The following is a 22,040-nucleotide window of genomic DNA, read 5'->3' on the forward strand; positions in this document are numbered from 1 at the left end:
TCATGCTATATTTACCATGTTTTATAAACCTGCAGCGGGTCACTTAATTAATGTGACCAAATTTAATTGCACAGTCAGTCGTGATGACATCCCGGAAATGTCCGCGCTGATAATATTAGTCGTTGTGCAACTATTGTCTGACATATCCTGCTTCACTCCTCAGTGCACACTTTCACAATGACTTAGTACAAATGGTTTGTCATACTATGCACCTATAACTCCATGCTCTGGCTACTGAGCCATGAAAACTTCTTGAAGACTCATTTCCTCACATTGAGTAAATTCTCATGCAGATGTGCTTCTGCCACTTTCCTGGACAGCACTTTACCCGTGGACTTAATCAACCCTGGAGGTGCAACAGAATTTATATCTGAGCTGTTCACCTTCACTGAACACCCCCCCTCCCTCCACTTTATGTCTCTCTGTTAAAATCCGGTTGGCAGAAATCGATGTAGAAGCCAGATACAGAGAGAATGAGCGCTGGAGCTTGGTAATAGCCTGGTTCTGTGTGGCTGCAGAAATGGGGCTGCCACGGCTAATTCAATCTGTTGACTCCGACGCTGGTGCCGCTGTCATTTCCAGGCATCCTGGTGGGGGTGAAATGGGGATATGTTAGGGAGAGCTCAGAGTCATGGTTAGCCAGATAATTTGACATCATGCCCCAACAGAGAGTGCAGGGATGTTCAGTGATATATTCAAAATATTCGACTTCAAAACAAGCATTTTCCCCATCATTTAACTTTTAGCTCGGTGGTAAGTTTTTTATGGTAAAGAGAAATACTGCTGCTTGCTGCAAGTACCCCAGACTGCTGATGATTACATTAAAATGCACCATGTGATAGCTTAGGGAGTAGTGTATACGAGAGAGCAACAAGGCTACAGACAGAATGAGTCACTTTTCCCTGACTAGGTGTAATTGAATCTGCATTGCTGACGACTCTGCACATCAGCCTTCAATTATTCTCTGCGCCTGCCACGGGCAACCTATACAAGATCTAATGATGCTCATTGGACTCCTCCAGGTCCAGAAATCTTGCTAACTCTCATCAAGCTAACAATCCAGAAAACGAGGAAGAAGGGTGCTGTTAACTAATTTGTCACAGAGTAGTGAGAAAAAAGGAATATAACCTCATATCAGTGGCGCCCAAGCTCATAACAATTCTGCCACTAATGCAAACAGATAATGGCTTTGTGAAAGACCCTGAACCTCACATTAATTTCCTCTGCATTTTTGCATTAACATGTCTCCATGGCTTAGCCTAAATATGCTGTTTAGGCTTTTTTAGGGCCCTAACTTCTTCTTTTCTCTTACATCATTGTTTCTTCTTAACTCATTCGTCCTCTCATTATTTTCCACAGAGTGGTGCTTGTGGAGAACATCCCAGAGGACATCTCATTCTTAGACAATGGTACATCCCACGTCCCTCTCTCAGCGGGGCTGTACAGCTTACTGGACCGAGCTATGCGGGTCGTAGAGATAGTTTCCCCGCTGTGGCTCCTCAACTCCTCCGATTATGAATCCAGCTTCCAGCCTGCTGCTAGACAGGTAAAACCAGAGCAAGCCAACAGAGACTTGACTCTGCAGGAGCTGTTTATTTAAATTTTGGTGTCTGTTCTATCTTTTCTCCGTCTCCTCTTTTTTGTGTTTGCTTGCATTGGCCTCTTTGCCTCCTCTACATAATTATCAGTGGTGGAGGAAGAAGTAATCAAATGTATTAACTGAAGTAAAAGTATTTAACGTAATAAAACACTCTATTACAAGAAAAAGTCCTTCATTTAAAATGTCACTGAAGTAAAATTGCTGTAGTGTTATGAGCAAACTGGTATGAAAATATTAAATGTAGTTTCTCTGCAGAAAAACGGCCCGACTTAACCTCAGCTTAACCTTAACTTAAACCTCACCCTAAACTAACCTTAACCCAAGTCTTCACCCTAAAATTGAATCATTTGCAGTATAGGTGAGCCCCCACAATGTGACTGTGTAAACAGATTCATGTCCCCACAGCATGAGTAATACACAGGCACACACACACACTTCCGCTTTAAAAATGAGAGTATGTCAGGACTAATCAAAGCTTGATGCTGTTGACTGGAAAGTGATATGTAGAGGCCTCAGGGCAGAAAAGGAGCTAATGGCCTTTCAGCCTGCAGCAATCTCAGCAAACAGCTGCCATTAAAGACACCTCATCAGGAGGCATGCTGGAAATCAGATGCTGTAAAGTCAAAGTTCAAGAGGTGGAGATGCTCTTGGAGCAGATATGTGCACTGTTTGTGTCTGTTTGTCCTCATCAAGAACATCAGTTAAGTACAAAATGTTTTGTCACTGTAAAGAGACATACGATCATAATCACGGGACATTTTGTGAACCCACGCTGAGAAGAATCTCTCTCAGTCCTGCTGACTCAAACTCAACTCTGTGACGGCTTCAGTTCAGCTGCAGTTAACTTTCTCTTGTTTAAAAAAAGTAACCTAAGCAATATTGCCTCAAATCATAAAAATAGAAGGAATTCAAGACGCTGAAGAGTCATGACTCATCTAAAATAAGTTCTCAAAAGTTTCTGCAGAAAAAGAAGCACATGCACACATGCAGGTAAGACTATATTGTACACTTTAAAGGGGCACTTCAGTGATTTAGTATTGCAGCTCATCTCATAAAATTGGGGGTCTATGGGGAATGACTCACTTTTGGAGCCAGCATCAAGTGGCCATTTGAGGAACTGCAGTTTTTGGCACTTCAGCCCAGAACTTCTCTCTTAATCTCAAAACTTCTCATTAAAAGATGTTGGTTGTTAACGTCTTCAGAGTGTTTTGTGTTTTCAGTGTATTTTGGTTTTGTGAGAAACAGAAAACTGGAACTGGAAAGTCATTGTATTAAATAAAGGTTTCTGCTAATAGTCACTCATCATACACATAGTTTCTGGGATTTATTACTATTATTAGTAGTATTATTATTTTGTTTTTATTTATTATAGCTGTAAGTATGTAAATTAGGCGCTCGGATTGAGCAGAGGTGGCTATCAGGACTGCACAAACAAAGAAAAGCGTCACCCACAAATACGAATACTTGATCTATCACAGTTGCAGGCTGCAGAAATGGGACCTCTGGGAAATGTAGCACAGAAATAAATGGCTGCCGATGGAGCCACGATATTAAAGAAAATGTACGCAACACACAAGAATCATGGCTGAACACACGGTGCATGGATTTCATGTGAATCAGAGGTTTTTGATGTGTGTCCCCTCAGGGCAGAGCTCTGCTGTCCAGGCTGCAGGGGCTGAAAGCCAAAGGGATCCAGCTGAAGATCTCCAGCGGGATGATCGACTCGGCTGAGCTCAGCACGCTCGCCAAACACAGTCAGCTCCCACTGTATTATACATTCTGTGTGTGTGTGTGTGTGTGTGTGTGTGTGTGTGTGTGTGTTGAAACATGCTGCAGCTTCGCTCTGTTTACTCTGTTGACTGCTCACTCTTCCTATTTGTCCCGCTCAGTTCTTTCACTCTCCCTCCGTCTGTAACTTAATTTATTCCTGTCTTTCTCTCTCTCCCTTCAGTCTTTCACTCAGTCTCTGTTTATCTTTCCCTCTCGCTCTCTGTTTCCAGATGCTGAAGTCCACTATGTGAACACCACAGCGCTGACCAAAGGCCACCTCCTCTCCTCCTTCTGGGTGGTCGACAGGAGACATTTCTACATCGGCAGCGCCAGCATGGACTGGAGATCACTGGCCACAGTACACACTGCAGCACACACACAAACACACATCCAGTCCTTCTACATGCACACCCATACTTAGACATGTGCATACTCACCCACATTTGTGAAAATGCAGCTGCATTGTAATAGAAATTATGCTCATTTACACCTTCTGTTGGCATTTTGTGTCCAACAGATTTATATGAGATTTGATTACATAAATTCTGGATGCAAAGTTTCCAGCCTTCTTATGTAAAAGGGTGAAATAAAAAGCAGTAATGTCATAACCATGGGTTTATTATTTTAGAGAATATAGCCAGATATGACATATTTTTACTATGGGTAATACGTGAGTCCTTTACTTTGAACAATTACTCCAAACAGATGTTTACAGCTGCCCTGAAAGGTGCATTTTAATTTACTGACACGTTCTACACATGCATGCTTGCATATATGTAAAAGTTATGAAGCCGATCCAAACACATTTGTGCGGATAGTGAGATTATATTTGTGTACAAGTTTCAGGTCTTCTGCTTCAAAAATTCGTAGATGGGGTGGAGTGGATAGGGTTGGGGCTTTTAGTGGGGGCATGCAAGGTGGGGTGGCATCTGGAAATAGAAATTGTCCATTCTTTCATCTTCAAAGCTGAGTCTCTTGCATGGTTCATTAAAGTGCAGACCCCCTTTTCTAGGCAGCTTTATCTATCTTTAGACACCCAGAGACACAAAGGGCTTTTATTTAGGATGAATTGCAAGGTGCTCAAGGTGGCCACCCTACTCAAAACTTATGTGGACATTCTTTTGAAATGCATCCTGAAATTAAATCAAGTTATGGACTGTATTTGTAGTCCATTTCAGAGATGTTCGTGTCTTTTGAGTGAGATAGAATAGCATCAAATATGCCTTTAAGAAGTATGATTTCAGCTTCATTCAGGAATACTTTGCTCATGTAGACACTGCAGGGAGAAAACGAATGTGCAGAGAGACAGAGAGAGAGAGACAGCAGCTTAGAAGGTAAAAGCTGGAAACCTGAAGTGCTTCTTTGAAATGAAAATGCAGCAGAGAGCAAAGAGAGAAAATAAGGAGGAGAGAAAAGAGTGCCTTCTGATTCGCTGCTGTTGCTGTGATGATGGGTGAAGGCTTGTAATTGGTTGTGACTTGTGGACAATATGACGCTGTGTGTGTGAGAGAAAGTAGAAAGTATTGAAAGAGTAAAAAATAGACATGTTAAGATTACTGGTGGGGATGAAAGTAACGGCGTTAAGTCGATGTAAATGATGGCCGCCTCCTGGCTTGTGGTGATCTAACTCTGTTTTCTTTGCTCTCCAGAGGAAGGAGCTGGGTGTGCTGGTGTTCAACTGCAGCTGTCTGGCTCTGGATCTCCACAGAGTGTTCAGCCTTTACTGGGGGCTCCAGTATAAAGACTTCATCCCTTCCTTCTGGTCCAAACGCCTCTTTGCCCTCTTCAACAGGGACGATCCGCTGGAACTCACTCTCAACAGCACAAAGGCTCAGGCCTACATCTCTGTAAGTCACAGCTATATCAGCTGAAGAGCAGATATTCACGTTTTTTAACAAGGGACTTATTGTAAATGTGTACAGCACAGTGAAGAGTAGCAGCCGTCTCCAGTGGAGGTGACAGTGATGTGAGAGAGTAAATTTTTCACACAGGGTGTCTCTGCAGGACACCGTGTCTTTCAGTGTCGTCTTCTTCCCGGAGATGAGCGATGGTGATGTCATTCTTCCCGCAGCGGGAAACAGCTGAATTGGCTGGGCTGTACATCTCTAGAAGACTAATATAACACAAAAAAAAACCACTCAAAGCACATACTCGCAGTTAAACATTCACAGGTGCCTGTCAGCAAGACGTTAAAACTGAATCTTCAAGGCTTTTCAGACGTACGAGACATGCACACACACACACACGCACGCACACACACACACACATACACACACACACACACAAAACAAACACAATGAAATCCTAATGGTTATTTAGGTGATGATGATGATGATGATGATGATGAGAGCTGAATTTGTTGTTGCAGTGTTAACGATCTCGATGCTAATTGTCTCTGCTGTTTTCCCTCGTCTGATGACAGAGCTCACCAGACGTTTTCATCCCCAAAGATCGTAGCAATGATCTTGAAGCCATTTCCAGGGTCATCCAGGAGGCACGCCATTTCATATATATCTCTATCACTGACTACCTGCCCCTCCTGAGCAGAAACGCTCACAGGTTAGATCCACTGCCGGAGTTGACTGGAATGATATGACGGGCATTTATCATTAAGAGTTTGGATGCCTTGCTTTGATTCAAGTGACTAAACTCTGTGTATGCATGCGTGTCTGTGCCAAGGTACTGGTCTCGTATCGACAGTGTTATCCGGGAGGCTCTGATCCTGCGGAAGGTCCGTGTTCGTCTGCTGATAAGCTGCTGGGAAAAGACTCATCCGCTTACATTCAACTTCATCTGGTCCCTGAGGAGTCTGTGCATGGAGCAGGCCAACTGCTCACTGGAGGCTGTAAGCACAAGGCCACTATGTACTATTTTCAACTCTACACACACTTTATCAATGTTCACTCACACTACGGTGTGTGTGTGTGTGTGTGTGTGTGTGTGTGTGTGTGTGTGTGTGTGTGTGTGTGTGTGTGTGTGTGTGTGTGTGTGTCTGTGTGTGTCTGTGTGTGTGTGTGTGTCTGTGTGTGTCTGTGTGTAGAAGTTCTTCAACCCCAGAGTGCAGAGGGATGGCAGCCTCCAGGGGATAAACAACAACAGGTTCATGGTGACAGACAGAGCCATTTATTTAGGTGAGCTCATCGGCTACACTTTACGACGACGCCCTGCTCTCTCTCCTTTTTGGCTGCTTAAAAGAAAAGTTCAGTATTTTCGGAAGCACGGTTACTTATTTACGAGAGCAAAAGCAGCTGATCGATGCCACTCTTGTGTGCATTAAGCAGGGAGCTGGAGCCAAAAGGAGATGAGCATATTTTAGGATAAAGACTGGAAGCGGGGGGTCACAGCAGGCCTGGTTTTCTTCAAATGCCTGGAAGCCTCATGTAAGAATTTGTGGTTGCAGAGGGAATTACATGGTGCAACTATATCTCGACAAAGAAAAGTTTACACATCCGCCCAGTGCTCCAGGAAGTCTGAAATGAGTCACAGCACTTAACTTACTGTTTGTGTATAGATTAATCAAACATATTAATTGTGAGCTTCAGAGGGGCCGATATTCATATTTCTGATGTTTGGAGAGAGCGAGCTGTTTCCCCTTACGTCCGGTCTTCATGCTGAGCTAAGGCAAACGCCTCCTGGCTCCAGCTCTGTACTTAATGCACGGACATGAAAGTGGTATCGATCTCATCATCGTCTCATCATCCAAGTCTCAGGTAGGAAAATGATGGACGATTACTATAAAAACTGATCTTTCCTGGAAGTTGAAAACAGGGCACTTTACTGAGCGTTCAGTCGATTTATCCACTGATACTTCGTGGTAGTGTTTAAAAATTCTGCTGATTATTTGGCCATCGTGGTGTTTTTGTCTTATTTGTTGAGCTATGAGATATTTCTGACATAAAACTCTTACCTGTGTCCTGACAGGTAACCTTGACTGGGTGGGGAACGAGTTCACCTTTAACGCAGGAGTAGGTCTGGTGATCAGTCAGCCAGAGGGCATCGAGGAGAGGAACTCTACAGTGGTGGAGCAGCTACGGGCTGCTTTCGAGAGGGACTGGTTTTCACGTTACACCCGCTCACTGCAGGCCAATAAGATCCCGGTCTGCAACAAGCACCAGATGAACAGACTGGTGCCAGTGAAAGCTAGCCACCTGGACAATGGACCAGTGCCTGTCAGAGCAGGCCAACACGATATCGGACCTGCACCAATGAGAAACAGTCACAAAGACGATGAAAAGATGCCACTTAAAACAAGGCACCATGATGACAGACTAAGCAAAATGAATCACCAAGGCATCGCCAACGGACTGGCGCCAATTATAGACAGTTACCAAGAGAGGGGACAAGTCAAAATGAGTCACCCGGAAAACAGACGGGTACAAGTCAAAGATAATTACCACGACAATCCGATGGATCCACCCAGTCAGTCAGCTGAGAGCAGCGGCAGCAGAGAGATCTCCAACGGGTCCCTGTGACCACAAAGCACAGCAGGGTCCTTCTAAATGTGGCATGTTTGGAGAACTGCTCTCTTCCAGTGACAGCAGACTTAACGCACTGCGTCTTTGTAGCATTTTATTATTGCCATTTTGAAGAAAAACTTTGAAGATTTGAGTAATATCTGGTTTGCAGGACTTGACGATGTGCACGGAAGAACTCAGGAAGGAAAACGAAGGCTCCACAGCAGTCGGGCACTTTGGTGGATTTTTTTTTAAGAATGAAGCCGAAACATTTTGGTCTAGAAGAAACACTGATTAATACACTGTAATAATAACCTTGCTACTTATTTAATCTTTTTTCTCTCCTTGTTGAGGTCTCTCAAGCAAAGGAAACTATGAACTCTTACTGATTGCCTAATTAAGCCGTTTGTGGTAGTCATAATCATCACCCTTTAAAAGCAGGAATGACACCTGCATGCCTATGCAGAGATGGGGGGCAGTGCAGCACGTGTAGCTACACTCGCTGCAGTTAGTAGTTGAAGATTTACTACACAGCTTTACTTGATGTGGATCTCTTATTGCCTCTGTACCCAGATTGGCAGTAGATATTTTGGCCTCATGTAAATAGTGCAGAGTAGGCACAAAAACACACTGAAATTGAACAACATTGCCGTTATTCCTATAATGGAAACAACCCTGTAGCTCATTTTTGAGTGCTGACCCCCAGTTGAGGTAGTGGGGCTCTAAAGGGATTGATCTAATCATGTCCACCGCAAGCTCTGAAGGCTGCATAGAGATTGGTTACATAAGCCAGGACACGGTGCATCATATCTCTCCACAGCACGATGTGTGTATCAGAATGTTTTATTTAACGGACGTTTAATCGAATCAGATGACGCACCTGTTCTACTGTGTTTCTTACGTAACACCAAACGTACAATGGCCTGGAATTTTCAATCAGTGGCAACACTGAAAAACTGCAGCCTCATTTAGTTTAAACAGAAGGCAGGTGTCTGTCCCTGGAGGAGCAGGGACTATTGATCTGAAAGGGTCCTTATAGGTAATCATTCCAGTTCCCATATACAAATCAAAGGCAAAGACAAGGAAGTGAAAGGTTATCTTTAGTCTTCTTCGAAATGCAATGTTGTGACTGATTGAACAAATACTGAAGGAGCAGTTAGAAGAAGGGGCCAGAGGGTCTCTGCTGTCAGCCAAATCAATACAATGAATTTTTAACAGAGCTTGACAGTTGCAGTTGCTGCAGTTTAACCTCAAGGACATGGTGGTCTGTAATGTCACGCCTGTGACTGAATATATTTTACCGTTACCATGTGGAGGTCTAGAGCTAAAAATACATGGTTGCTACAAAAGAACAACTGATTTGCCCTTGGCTGAGCGCTTGTAGCGACTTTCATTTGCATTTTGAATGATTGCATGTGAATTTAAGACCTTACACACTCACTTTGCTGTGAGTGCAACTTTTTGTAACAATGCTTGTGGGATTATGACATAGACTTATTTTTTAACTTTCAGAGCCATTAATCAAAGAAACAGGAAAATGGGACCAGAGAGAGACACGTGGGGATGTTTTCGTCTAAAATGTAGGGCGTGATTTAGTGTGAAATCAGCACAGGTTGTCAGTGCTTGTCTGTGCAGAAAGAACAATAAAATACTGAAGCTGTTACAGTCACACTATAGAGAAGGTTTACCTGTACCGAGAAATGATTACAAAGAAGCAGTTATTGTAGTAAAATGATATTACATGACGTTTGGTGGATATCACCAGTGTTCTGTATATAGTACTTGTGCCTGCTCTGTCTGTGCAGCTGGTCAGGTGTAACAACACCGACTCGGTTCTGTCTTACAGTGAGTTACAGAACATTTCCTCGGTGGACAAACGGGACACGTGTAGCTGAACCTGATACCGGTGGAAAGTCAAACAATTGTCAGTCAAAAACGCACTGTGGTCATCTGCTCATGATGGCCAACTTCTGCCATCTAGAGGATGTCACGAGAAACATTTCTTCTCTCTTACCTGCTACAATATGATTTCAAACTCAGCCTTGAACAAGAACACATGTTGGTTCACAACCACTGAAAATGTATAAAAACCAGAGACATTACATGGGAATGTAAAGGATTTTCCTGCTAAAGTTAGAACTGGAAGTACTACGGCTGTAATTATTATTCCATGGTTTGATGTGAACACAGGATTATTTGTTCTTTAAAAAAAACAACACATAATATGAGAAGCTAATATAGAACACATTCAAGTATAAAACAAGATTAATAATAACAACTACATGTTTTATTCTGACGTGCAAAAATCAAAAAATGACATCCTTTGCTGCTGTATGTGCGCACGAACACTTTCTCTCTTTCTTATAAACAGATACACAACTTGTATATGGCACTTACATGAACACGTATATGAATGCAAACACAATCATCTGTTCCATTTGAACTTTAAGAGCATCATCTCAGTGATAATGTCCACAAAGCGCTACATCACCACACTGCTTGTAATCTGACAGTTGGTCTGGAGTCAGATTCACAACGTTTATGCTGCTATTATCTATGATTGATTTATTTGTCTTCAGATCATCAGAAACAGTGATTGTATTGCAGTTAACAGGGACCAGGACGACACCTTTAATGTCATATTTTCAATGGAGACTTATTGTAGCTCTGGAACACAGAACACACAGTGCACAGATGCCAACGTTTGAGATCAGCAACGGTTTACAATCTGCTACGTGCAAATTACGAACTCAAAGCAAAAAAATTCTGTGTCACCTGTTGTGCATCCATTCCTCCAGATGAAAGAAAACTGAGCTATTTTCACTGACTTACTCTGTGGAAGATACTCTTGTGGATGGATTTGATGTAGCTGCAGGGTTAAGAAGGATGAAGCACTCTTACTGACTGATTCATGTTAAATGCTCACTGTAAAAGCTTTTTAACGCTGCCTTCCTTTATTCTGTTGAACCTGTTTTCGGCATGACTGCTGCCTGCATGCCCTGCCTTCATGAACTGTGCACAGTAGCTTTGAGCCTTTCTAGAGATCATGATAATAATGAAATCTTATATACCTTTAAAAAATACAGAAGGAATGTATATTTATTGACAACCCTTGTTAATGCACACTACTGACTTATCTGATTGCTAAGTTTTTACTCTTAATAAAAAAAACTCTTAGCTTTTTGTGTTTGTAAGTGCATTTGTGTGTGTGTCTCTCTCTGTGTGCGTGTTTAAATATAAGTTAATTGTGTTTCCTTAACAGAAACGCTGTTAATTAAAGTGAGTTGGCTTACCTCAGAAGTTAATCCTTAGTACATCGCTGCACTGTGGCTGTCAGTCAGGCCCTGTACGTAGTCTTCATGGAGAGACCTCGCTAAGCAGAGGAGGATTCAGGTTGCTACAGGAACATATTGGCTGATTGTAGACAGAATAATTACCAATAATAATCACCTTATTCTCCACAATAGAGAATCCAATTCATTAAAAGGTTACAGCAGCACCTCCGGTAACTCACAGCCTCTTTCACATACAAACATGTTGGGGATGCATTTACTGATTAAAGTACATTTTACTGATATTGCTTGCATACTTTTATATCAGTAAGGTCTTGAATGCAGAACTTTTACTTGAGTGTTTTCACAGTGTGGTATGAATACTTTGACTTCAGTAAAGGATCTGAATTCTTCTCCCACCATTAGGAACTAATTAGTATTATCTGAAAAATCTGAATATACTGCGGCCTTTATTCACAAAAACAACTCAGATTGTATTTTTTATTATATAATATGTATTATACATTATAATACATAATACATATTATAGAACTATATATTTTTGTTTTACTCAGTTATATTTTTTTATTCCTGTTTATATTTTTTGTTACTTTTTCTAAATAATTGTGCAAACATTCGGTGTTTGCCTATATATGTTTAATTGTTACTGCAACAAAGTAATTTCCCAAATTGGGATCAATAAAGAAGCAGTCTAAAGTATCACACAGGCATGTTTGAGCATGATTATATCTGACCTCTCTCATTGGTCTATGCTTAATTACTGAGGGAGGCTTGTGAATTTATAAGAGAAATAAAAATGGTATGATGCATCTATATATCATACACCTCACGTGAACAACAACAGTGGCATTTTCAGTGCAGCTCTTTTACTTGTAACAGAGTATTTTTACATTGTGGTATCAGTACATTTACTTCTCTACATTTCAAACCTGTAAGTTGCTGAAATGTTGCAGAAATGTTAACGTTGTTTTCAGTGTTTCTTTATGCTTGCACACCGCTGAAACATGGGAAAAGGTGGCGTGAAATGAAGAAGATCTCGTGCAGCAAACCCGTGCGGCTGCTGCCACGCTGCCTGGGCTCGAGCAGCAGCGCCGTGACGTAACGGTTACCTTAGAAACCGATTAGGCGTCACCACTGTCGACTGGAAATTCACGAGTGCGCTTTTCTTCGCGGAGACCGTCCCGTCCCGTCAGGAGAGGAGAAAGAGCACCGCTATGGGGACCACCTTATGAAGGACAGTGAACCAGATGTCTTTTTCCATCGGTCTGGGTCGGTGCAGAGGAGCTGGACGCGCTGACCTGAAGAATAACCTTGTGCTGGTGGTGGTGTTGTTAACGTTACCCAGCGGCAGCCAACATGGCTGAGGATGACTGTGAATGGGTTGTAGAGAGCATCGTTGGTTACCTGGGAAGTCCCGAGTGGGTCATTCCTGTCACGGACTTTATGGAAAACAAATGCACAGGTAAAGACAGGTTATCCGACATGCTCGGTCTTGTACATATGTCTGCACGGTGAAGGCTTTCTGGAGCTGTGCACCGTTAGCGCGGTAGCTAAGCTAACGCTAACGTGACAGCGATGTTTTTGTTAACCTAGATTTGTACTCTGTGATACGTCAGTGATTTTTATCCCCTGGTAACTATGCAGTCTATTTAATACACGTCCATGGTGGCAGTTAATTAAAATTTCAGAACATTTGCCTCGACATTAAGCCCACAGGTGACGATAAATGTAGCAAGTCATACCTCAGTAAAGGTGAGAAGGTAACGTTGGCAAGCTAACTAGCTAGCTAGCTAGTTTGAAACTTTAGCCTCTAAATAAACACTCAATGGCGGTGTTATAGCTGGATAAAGATAGTTTCCGATGTGTTATTTAAAATGTCTCCCATGGGCACGATATTAATGCTGAATTGCTAACATTAACATGTTATTATTTTTTAGTTTTTGATGACGAAGATGAAAATAAGTTATCATACACAGAAATCCATCTGCAGTATAAGAATTTGGTGAGTACAGTCTTTGGTCCAGATCTGTCAAACATGTCAACTGAAAGATTTTACCTTGCTGACTCATGAAACTGTGCTGATGTAAGCAGCTTTGCTTTGCTTTTGTTAGGTGGAGAAGCTGTTGGATAATTACATGCAGGAGGTTGGCATCAACGAGCAGCAGTTTCTGGATGCGTGCACCTCTCCTTTTGCCAAGTCCAAAACACTGCAGGTACGTTAAGCTGCCTGTGTTCGCACACGACTGCCAGCTAACCTGAATGGAGAATCAAGGATGGGGTTTGATTACGTAACCCCATTTATGCTGTTTTTTGCATGATGCCAAACATAGCTGGGCTCGGTCTCCCCCTTCAAGGCTGGCGTGTGCTTTTCTGATGAATCAGCAAACTTGAGAATCCAGTCTGTGACATAATCTACAACCACATTCATGGTTTTATCCTACCTTATATTTAGATCTGTCCTATTTAAATGCTGTGACTTTGTTAGGCTGAAGTGTCAGCGTCCTGAGTGTATATTGCACCAAGCAAAGTGCATGCCTCCACAGTAGCCGTGCAACAGTGAAGACAGATGAAATATTTGCTGCTAATTCACTCAAAAACTAGAAATTGTCTTGTTTAGAACAAGGACAGAGAGTTAATAAACTGGCAGTTCGTGATGAGTCTCTGAAAAGGTGGCACTAAAGTTGGAAAGCAGCCTTTGTGTTTGGAAGGTCGTCAGCAAACAGGTGTGCTCCTTCCCTCAGTGATTGTCAACCCTGCTGCTGGTGCCCAGTGGCCTACCCATGCTTGTTCATGCAAAATATGCAGCTTTTTTTATAATGGAATATACATTGTTGTGGTTTGGGGTTTCGGGTGCCACTGGGACCATATACCAAAAATGCACTTCCATGGCATTTGGGTGCTGTGGATTAAAGCTGTACTTTGTATGTGTGTGCATGTGTTGTGTCTCTTTCCTCGCCACTGTGCTTGCTCATGGCATGTAAATTAAGATTGTGGTCCTGACCCACTCTGTATGAAAAGTGTCCTGAGACATTGAGATATATAAATAAAATTGAACTGAACTATTTATATTCCACATTTTAACAGTTTTTAACACCCAGGCTGTTTAAGACAAAATGCACAAGGTTTTAAAAGTGCATTATATTGGTTGGATAAGAAATTTGGGATAATATTAGTTAAACTTAAACCTCGGCAATGATCAATAGGTGTAATACGGCTGTGCCAGATTGGCAGAGATGGAGCTCTGGATTTCATGGGAACCCCCAGGAGACTTGGATCTCATTAATTACCACAGAGATAAATCGTTAATGTCTACAAAGCAGGTCAAACTCTCCTAAACCAAAGATTAAGTATAGCAGAAGCTGCAGTTGGCAGGGTGCAAAGGTTTTGTCTTGCTAATTTGTGTAGTGTTGCGTTTCAGTTGCTTTTTGGCATCAAAGCTATGAGAGATTGCTCGCAAAACTTGCCAAGCTGTGCTGTAAAATCAGTGAAACATAGGTTACACACTTACAATGCTAGAAATATCACACTGACAGAGTATATACTGCATGTTTGTGATCGGGCTAATGCCACAGCAAGATCTTTAATCTGATCAGTCAGCAATGAGAGGAGAGGTCTAGACGTCCAGTTGAAGACAACTGGGGCACGAACGACAGACAGAGGCTGGTGACTCCTGCAGGAATGTAATGCAGTGTCCTATACCTTAAGACTTAGCCACTGTAGCTGACTGTACTGTCTCTGCGATTAAGTTATTCAGGGACACAGGATGTACTGTAGGTTTGAGCAGTATGGGATAAGTGTGACCGACAAAGGGAAATGGTGAGGAGGAGAAAGAGAGACGCTGAGCAGGGAGACTGAGAAGCTGGTAACCGGGTTGAATTGTACTAAGAGTGCTGATTGTGTATAATTAGATTGTGCTAATGTGAAAGATTAGGCCTAAGTACCACTTTGTTTGCAAACATAGCCTAATTTTTGAAGGGACTTGGGTTGAGTTGATGCGTACCATGCTGGAATTACTGTACGTTCTGTCCTGATCTACGAGGGGCAAACAAGGCAAGAATGCCCAAACAGGAACACTGTTTATTCTTTATTAAGGTTAGCTAATCTGTAACCAGACACTCTTTAGCTTAGAGAATGATGACTGGCATCAAAAAAAGCACATTATGTTCAGAGTTTATCCTCAATCACATGTACTTCTCTTTACCAAATCATAATGCCATTCATTTGTCATTATCTTGATTTTGTCACGGTCTGATATGTAGTTGTTGTTTCTGTTGGTCAGTCGGTGTTCCAGCCAGTTCTGGCTACAGATGACTTCCAGATGTTTCGCTCTCTGATGGTCCAGAAGAACATGGAGCTGCAGCTTCAAGCCCTCAGGGTCATTAAAGAAAGGAACGGTAGGATGGATTAATACATACACAGAAACACGCACTCACAAACAGGAAAACACTACTGATACAGCTGCAAGTAGACTAAAATACGTGTGTGTATGTGTGTGCGCACATGTGCAGGGGCCCTCCCAGAGTGCCTCACTGATGGTGTGGACGTGATGACAGAGTTGCAGCAGCAAGAGATGAAAATCCTGCAGGAGGTTCTCAAGTAAGTCACTTTTTCTTTCTGCCCTGCCTTGTTCTCTTTCCACCTCTCAACAACAAACACACACAATGTCGACTGTCTGCACATTGGGATTTGTAAATCTTAATCTGAAACATCACAATTACATCACTATGACATGGAGACATACTCTGTAAAACATCTCAGTTTAAGACAGAAGAAGTGGGCACATTGGCCATACGTGCCCAGGTTTCTAGAGGCTCCTGCCCCTGCTCTCTAATGGGATTTTCCTAGCGGCAGCCTGGCCAAGTGGAACACACTGAGTCAAATGGGACCGCAGTTAAGCTCCTTAGGGTCTGGCTAATTTAGGTTGGAGGGATTGACACTAAACAAGCAACTGAGAGAAAAATAGTATTTTTATCCCTTTTGTCTTACCAGGGTGCCCCGGCTGCTTATCAGCTCTGTGTTCTCCTGCATTTGCCTTCCAGATATACTGTCAGTACACTGCTTTCCTGCAGCTGACTTCCCTACAAGCACCTGAATGCACCATGAGAGAGTCGTTTCCCTTATTTCCTGATTGCAACTGTATTACCATGCAAGGATAACATGCCTTGAATATTTTAAAGTAGCTAAATGTAGGCTGTGATGCATTTGGATTCCCATCTGAGGCAAGTTTGAAGTCTGCAAATCTTTACAGAATGTCTCACACTGTCACAGCTGGAATAACTGGAGTTAAAATGCTGAAATGCAACTCTCCTGTCACACATTCAGTATTGCTGTAGTTTGCTCTTTTACACAATCTCTCTCTGTTTGTATACCGGTAAATATACACTAAACATAACTAAAAATATACTGGTACTAGTACACTATACTACTAAATGCTCTGCGGAAGTCTCCTCTAAGACAATTAAAGTTGTTAAATAAATCAAATTAAAGGATCTGTGTGTGGTGATCCCTGTGAGAAGGGAGGGCATAGCGTGGTTATCGTGTGGAAATCCCTGACGTTGGTGTCTTATTCTAGTTTCTAGTCATCTGTGCCATTAGCCAGTGGTTAAATGAACAATAGAACCTGCTTAACTCTAGATTAACTAGGTTCTTCTCACACCTGGGCTACTAATCATACTCTGAAACAGTCCAAGTGGCCTCTTGAATGCACCTCAGCAGGGCCGGTTCAGACATTTCAGGCTTTGCAAAGGAAATCATGTTTGCTTGGGGTAATTGATTGACACTGAACAACAGGAAAACCTTTTCTCCCCCGCTACTTTGTCCACAGAAAATCAAAAGAGGAGTATGAAGCGGAAATGTCCAGGAGGCTGCAATCAGAGGAAGAGGGTGGTTCCACTTCCAGCAGCTGCCCTGATAAGCCAATGACAGAAAGCAGAGGAGCCCAGAATACCACCTCTGCTCCCAGCCAACAGAGCGGCGCTGCCAAGGTAAAGCATCATGAGCTGCATGAGCCAAATAAGACCTGTGCACCAGCCAAAATATGGCTAAATGCTTGAGCCCCATGAGGCTTTTTGTGCAATGTCCACCAACAAGACACCTCTGATATGAAAGATGAGGTGGGTCTGTAAATCCTGCAGCATATCTGTGTTACCTTCATCAGATTTCCCATCATTATTCATAACAGCTTGGACTTCCAGTGCTAAATCATTGTTGCCAGCATCCCTTCTCTCCTTTATAACGTGTCACTGTCTCCACTGTGCTGTTCATTCCACGCCAAGGCCAAAGCTGAGGGGAATGGTGACAGCAGCAGCAGTAATGGTCACCACACCCCATTAGTGAACGGAAACACTGCAGCTGAATTGAATCTGGTAACTCAACATGTAGCAACATTTTGAATCGGTGACCTAATTAAAAGTACACCACAGTTTACTGCCCAGTCCACGGATGCATCCATACCTAAGTGTATCAAATGTGGACTGAAATTCCTTTTGTTAGATGTTTGGCATGGCGGGCCTGCTAATGTTAACGTGAGCATCAGGCGTTGTCTCTCACACCAAAACGCACTGTGTGGTACACACTGAGGTCTGAGTGCATCCTGAGGGCACTTTTCAGTTTCATAGTCTGCATAGGAGCTTGGTCATTCAGTAGCTTTATAGTTTTAAAGTCTGAACATTAGGTTGTTCATCTAGCATCAAAAGAATGCAGTCTGATAGCTGTTTCTGGTGCTGTAGCTGCTGCTTTCCATCATTGATGTGCTGCAGTAATGGGCTGAATGTGAATGAATCTACATGTATTAATGCCTGTGGCACTGTGCCTCCAGGTCAACGGCAAACCTGTCAGAAAACAAGAGGGCAAGGCGGCTGCCCCAGGAGGTGGAGATGAGAAGAGCTCAGCGAAGAGCAGCTCCACGTCCAAATCAACACCAGGTAACTCTCACCACCACATCTGAGCTCTTCTTCCCTTTGTCTCATGAGCACTCTCCTCCAGTGAGGATGGATTCCACACTGATACATTTCATGTGTTAACCGGAGATAAATTGTTTCTTAACGTTTGTCTAGTACAGTGGTTCCCAAAGTGGCGCCGCGTACCCCCAAGGGTACAGGAAGTGATGTAGGGGGTACGCGAAAAAAAAAAAAGTCAATGAATTCATGGGCTGCGGAACCGCCGGTGTAGGGCTCGGGCCCTCCCTGCTTTTGAGCATGAGAAGTTCATAAAAACCTGAAATTTTAGTTCATGTTTTTTTAAAAAAGTACATCAACTGAAAAAAAGAAAGAGAACAAACTCAAATTCAACCCGCTTTTTCCTTCCATTTCCGTCCGGGTTTGCATCTCCTCCACATACGCAAGTGCGCACATGGCTACTTAATATGATAATTCATTCATGTGCTACTTTGTGGCCATGATAAAGAAGTTGAACCTCTGGTTAAACTGCATGGACAACAACAAAACAGAGGTCTTTCCGTCGTGACTTTTTGTGCGCAAATGAACTCTGTTTGACAGACAGTGTGAAACGTGATGTAACCGCGCACCTCGGTGGTCTTTCCCCAAAACTGACACGTCAGACGGTTGGATAGCCTTCATCAGGCATGTCAAATTATTCCACAAAGGGCCGAGTGGCTGAAGGTTTTCTTTCCAACCAAGCAGCAGCACACCAGACTTGACTCATTTCATCAGCTGATCTCAGTCTTCAGACAGCTGATCGGTCAGACTGCATCCTCTTGATTGGTTGGAGGAAAAACCTGCAGCCACACGGCTGTGATTCTCAGCTCTGACAAGTATGAAAACAAAATACAGAGCGAGACTTTGTGTGGAGAACGATTCAAGACTGAGACTTTGTCAAATACAGCCAAACATTGCAGAGTTATGTGCGTCCTCTCAAGCACACCATTCTCATTAAAGCTGCACGTGGTGGTGTTGCTCACTGAAAATGCTGGTAAAATGTGGTGAGAAATAAAAGAAATAGAATAGAAATCATTTAAGTCTAAGAGTTTTTATTTGATGTGACATGCTGTGTGTGTGGGTGGTGGCGGTGGGTGGGTGGTACATGGCTGTGAAAAGTTTGGAAACCACTGGTCTAGTAAATAAGCTACATGAGCAGTCCTGTTACTATTTTTTTACTAATATTTTTTTTCATAGTATTTTATAATTTTATAAGACACAACCAATGAGAAAGCTCATCTGAATATGTGTGAGCAGCTTGTGGCAGTAACGGTGTGGAGTCCAGAGTCCTTCCGGTGGTGAGAGCTCCAGTAAAGGGTGGCGAAGCCCCCGTCACCCTCGGTCCTGACACCAAGGAGCAGAGCAGCAACGGCCGGGCTGCGGCCGAGGCGTGGCTGGAGGAGGCGCGCAGGGAGGCCGGCTTCGCTAAGCCATATACTGTGAGTCTGTGAATCTGCTGCATGCAGTGTTTCACCCGTGAGATGCAGGATGCCTCATGTGTCTGTGTATATATACACATATGTACTCCATACATTTAGTTGCTGTGAGCTGGGAGTGGAGAGCATAACTGGGCAGCATTCCTAAGGTTTGCTCGTGCACGGTTTTTGCGTTGTTTCACCTTCACCTCCTCGTCCCCACAGGAGCTGTCAGCCTCTCAGCAGGAGCAGCTCCAGCAGAGGGCAGCATATCTGCGTCAGCAGCGGGACAAACTGCATGCGCTGAAAAAAGAACAGCAGAAACCCAAGCAGACGACCACACCAGAGGAGACACCCGTCACCACCCCGGTAACTACAGCCTGTTATGTGTCCCTTCACAGAGAGGTCAGAGGTCAGGCTCCACCGTCGAACTGGTTATTATAAATCTACAGATGGCATTAGGGTAACACTGGCTTTGAGTTGTGTCTCTTATGATTTAGACTCCCTATTCATACTTTTCATCATTTTTTTCTTTTAATTCCAAAACTACGTTCTTTTACCTTTCACCAGATTTTCTTTAACCCACATTTTCCCTCCTGATTTTTCTTTCTTTGTCTTGACATCATCCTTCTGACTGATTTAATGGGTTCTCGTTCTTCATTTCCCTCTGCCTGTATCTGACCTGGTCTGGCCTGTCAGGAGGCAGTGGGGCAGTCCCAGAGGAATGGGGCCCGTACCCCTTCTCCTCTTCCTCCTCCTCCTCCTCCTCCAGCACAACACTCTACTAACTCCTCCAAACAGAAGGTGATCCATCAGCTGCCTCTTCAGCCTCCATCCCTCATGCACAGAGGACTAGACTGCAGTCTGAGCTCGTTTATTCCACTTAATTGCCTGTTAAAGCCGCAAAGTGAAGAGAATGAGGTCTCATTTAGGCTGTGGATTGAAATCACACCCACTGAAAAGCTATTTGTACACTAAAGGTTTTGCATTGACAGCTAGCATCGTAATTTATCAACGTCTCATCTTCAGATGTAGAAAGCTTCTTAAATATGGGATTATTTGAAGCCAGTTTGAAAACCTTAAAATAAGGGTGCAGCATAACCACATTCCCAGGAGTCTAGCAGCTGCTTTTGTTAAGCTTTCTGGCCACTACATGTATAAACGTGTGCTTGGTTGTGTTTTAGTCATCTCTCCCACTGCTTTTTCACTCCCTCTGCATTTTGTCTCAAGCCAGCGGTGGTGATGATGATCTCCGGCTGCTAACCCTCCTGCTTGGTCTGCTCTCTCTACGCAGGAGATATCTGCCGAGGAGAGGAAGAAGCTGCAGAAGAGAAAACATCTGGCTGACAAGCTGAAAGAGGAAGTGATTAAGAAATAACTCCCCCCTCCAGCTGCAATATTCTCGTTCATATCTTCTATCCGTTTGCTCCAGTAATCAAACACACGGCTTCCTTCGCACTGCCTCCTTCAGCCAGTTATTCACTTTATGTAACAGAGGTCAGGTTTCTTCTAAAGCAGCAAAGTATGAGGTCTTCCTTTCCACTTCTGTCTACAGAGGAAGAAGGTGCACCTCCTTTTATACTTTGGATGTCGCGGGATGTGGCAGCTTCCTCTCCTAAGAGAGCACTCAAGCATTCTGTTAGACAGTCGCACCTGTGAGACTGAGAAAATGTCAGGCCAACCGAAAAGCACGCAGATCGGCGAGGCCGGTGCTGGTAGACTTCCTGATGGCTTTTACTTTACATCATGACAGACACTCCTCCATCACCACTGTGGATTCTGAGTTTAAAAATCCCACTTTGGAATGAAAGTCATGTGCACAGCATGTACACTACTTGCAGTGTAGTGCTTCAGTATTGATAGATGGGTGAATGTTGGTTATGAAACACTAAACTGGTCAGCAGTGGTGACAAATCACGATGAAGAGCTCATTTTTCTGCTCATCCTGAACTGTTATGTTGGGAACAGTGACCAACGGAGCGATTTTGGACATATCTCTGCGCTCGTTTCTCTGTAGACAACAAAAACACGCCGTGCTGTGAAACGCACTCAACATCAGCCACGACATTAAGCGTCGTTGCTGGTGAAAGGCTCGATTGGGAGAGATGTTGAGGGGAAGGTAGCATTAGCTAGCACAAGTTTACAGTCTTGTTTTCCCACTGTTGTTAGCATTCAGCCGTTATCGCATGCGGATAGCGCCGTAGCAGCTCCCGCTAGTCAAAGAGCACTGTGGAAGTTGTCAAGATGAACACGCTGTCATGTGTTCATAAAGGGGCCAAGACAACAGCGTGTCGCTTTCTATGAGGAATTCAGTATTTCATGTATGCCGTTTAATAAAACACATTTTATAGAAATGACCTGGACTCCAGACTGCGTGTGTATAAGAGTCTTCTTGCTGTGGAATAATGAGGCACTATTTCGAGAAATGGTAGTAGTAGTCACATTTCCACAAATATCTAAGAGCAAAACTTCCTCGAGAGTCAAGTTTGGGAGATCTGATCAAACACAACCACCTGGATTTAAGTGAACAGCTCAGAAGCGATTTAGAAATTTTGTAGCTCCAATTGCCAAAT

The 22,040-nt window shown here is 43.2% G+C and overlaps 2 protein-coding genes across 6 annotated transcripts in view; both read left to right on the forward strand.

The window, feature by feature from the left end:
• LOC139341741 (inactive phospholipase D5-like) overlaps positions 1-11,007 on the forward strand; it is a 56,685-nt gene extending 45,678 nt beyond the window's left edge. Inside the window, exons 3-10 of one of the 2 annotated variants that reach the window (XM_070978410.1) lie at positions 1,360-1,546; positions 3,246-3,354; positions 3,601-3,728; positions 5,020-5,217; positions 5,793-5,929; positions 6,050-6,215; positions 6,411-6,501; positions 7,292-7,982. In XM_070978410.1, coding sequence (XP_070834511.1) covers positions 1,360-1,546; positions 3,246-3,354; positions 3,601-3,728; positions 5,020-5,217; positions 5,793-5,929; positions 6,050-6,215; positions 6,411-6,501; positions 7,292-7,842 — 1,567 coding nt within the window. In that variant the 3' untranslated portion in view covers positions 7,843-7,982. Of the gene's footprint in view, positions 1-1,359; positions 1,547-3,245; positions 3,355-3,600; positions 3,729-5,019; positions 5,218-5,792; positions 5,930-6,049; positions 6,216-6,410; positions 6,502-7,291 lie in introns of both variants that reach the window. The other variant, XM_070978411.1, reaches the window with a different exon arrangement.
• A 1,217-nt stretch (positions 11,008-12,224) lies between these two features.
• cfap36 (cilia and flagella associated protein 36) lies at positions 12,225-21,824 on the forward strand. 4 transcript variants are annotated; one of them, XM_070978100.1, is made up of 12 exons: positions 12,225-12,579; positions 13,055-13,119; positions 13,229-13,330; positions 15,397-15,511; positions 15,626-15,713; positions 16,942-17,101; positions 17,393-17,482; positions 17,935-18,040; positions 19,310-19,491; positions 19,693-19,836; positions 20,167-20,271; positions 20,762-21,824. In XM_070978100.1, the coding sequence occupies exons 1-12, from the start codon at positions 12,474-12,476 to the stop codon at positions 20,843-20,845; spliced, it is 1,347 nt and encodes a 448-aa protein (XP_070834201.1). In that variant the 5' UTR covers positions 12,225-12,473; the 3' UTR covers positions 20,846-21,824. The 4 variants fall into 4 exon arrangements, with proteins under 4 accessions (XP_070834201.1, XP_070834203.1, XP_070834202.1 ...); XM_070978102.1 differs by lacking the exon at positions 20,167-20,271; XM_070978101.1 differs by lacking the exon at positions 17,393-17,482.
• The last annotated feature ends 216 nt before the right edge of the window (positions 21,825-22,040 follow it).

The sequence above is a fragment of the Chaetodon trifascialis genome, chromosome 13 (genome assembly GCF_039877785.1).
Source record: "Chaetodon trifascialis isolate fChaTrf1 chromosome 13, fChaTrf1.hap1, whole genome shotgun sequence".
Classification (NCBI taxonomy): Eukaryota; Metazoa; Chordata; class Actinopteri; order Chaetodontiformes; family Chaetodontidae; genus Chaetodon; species Chaetodon trifascialis.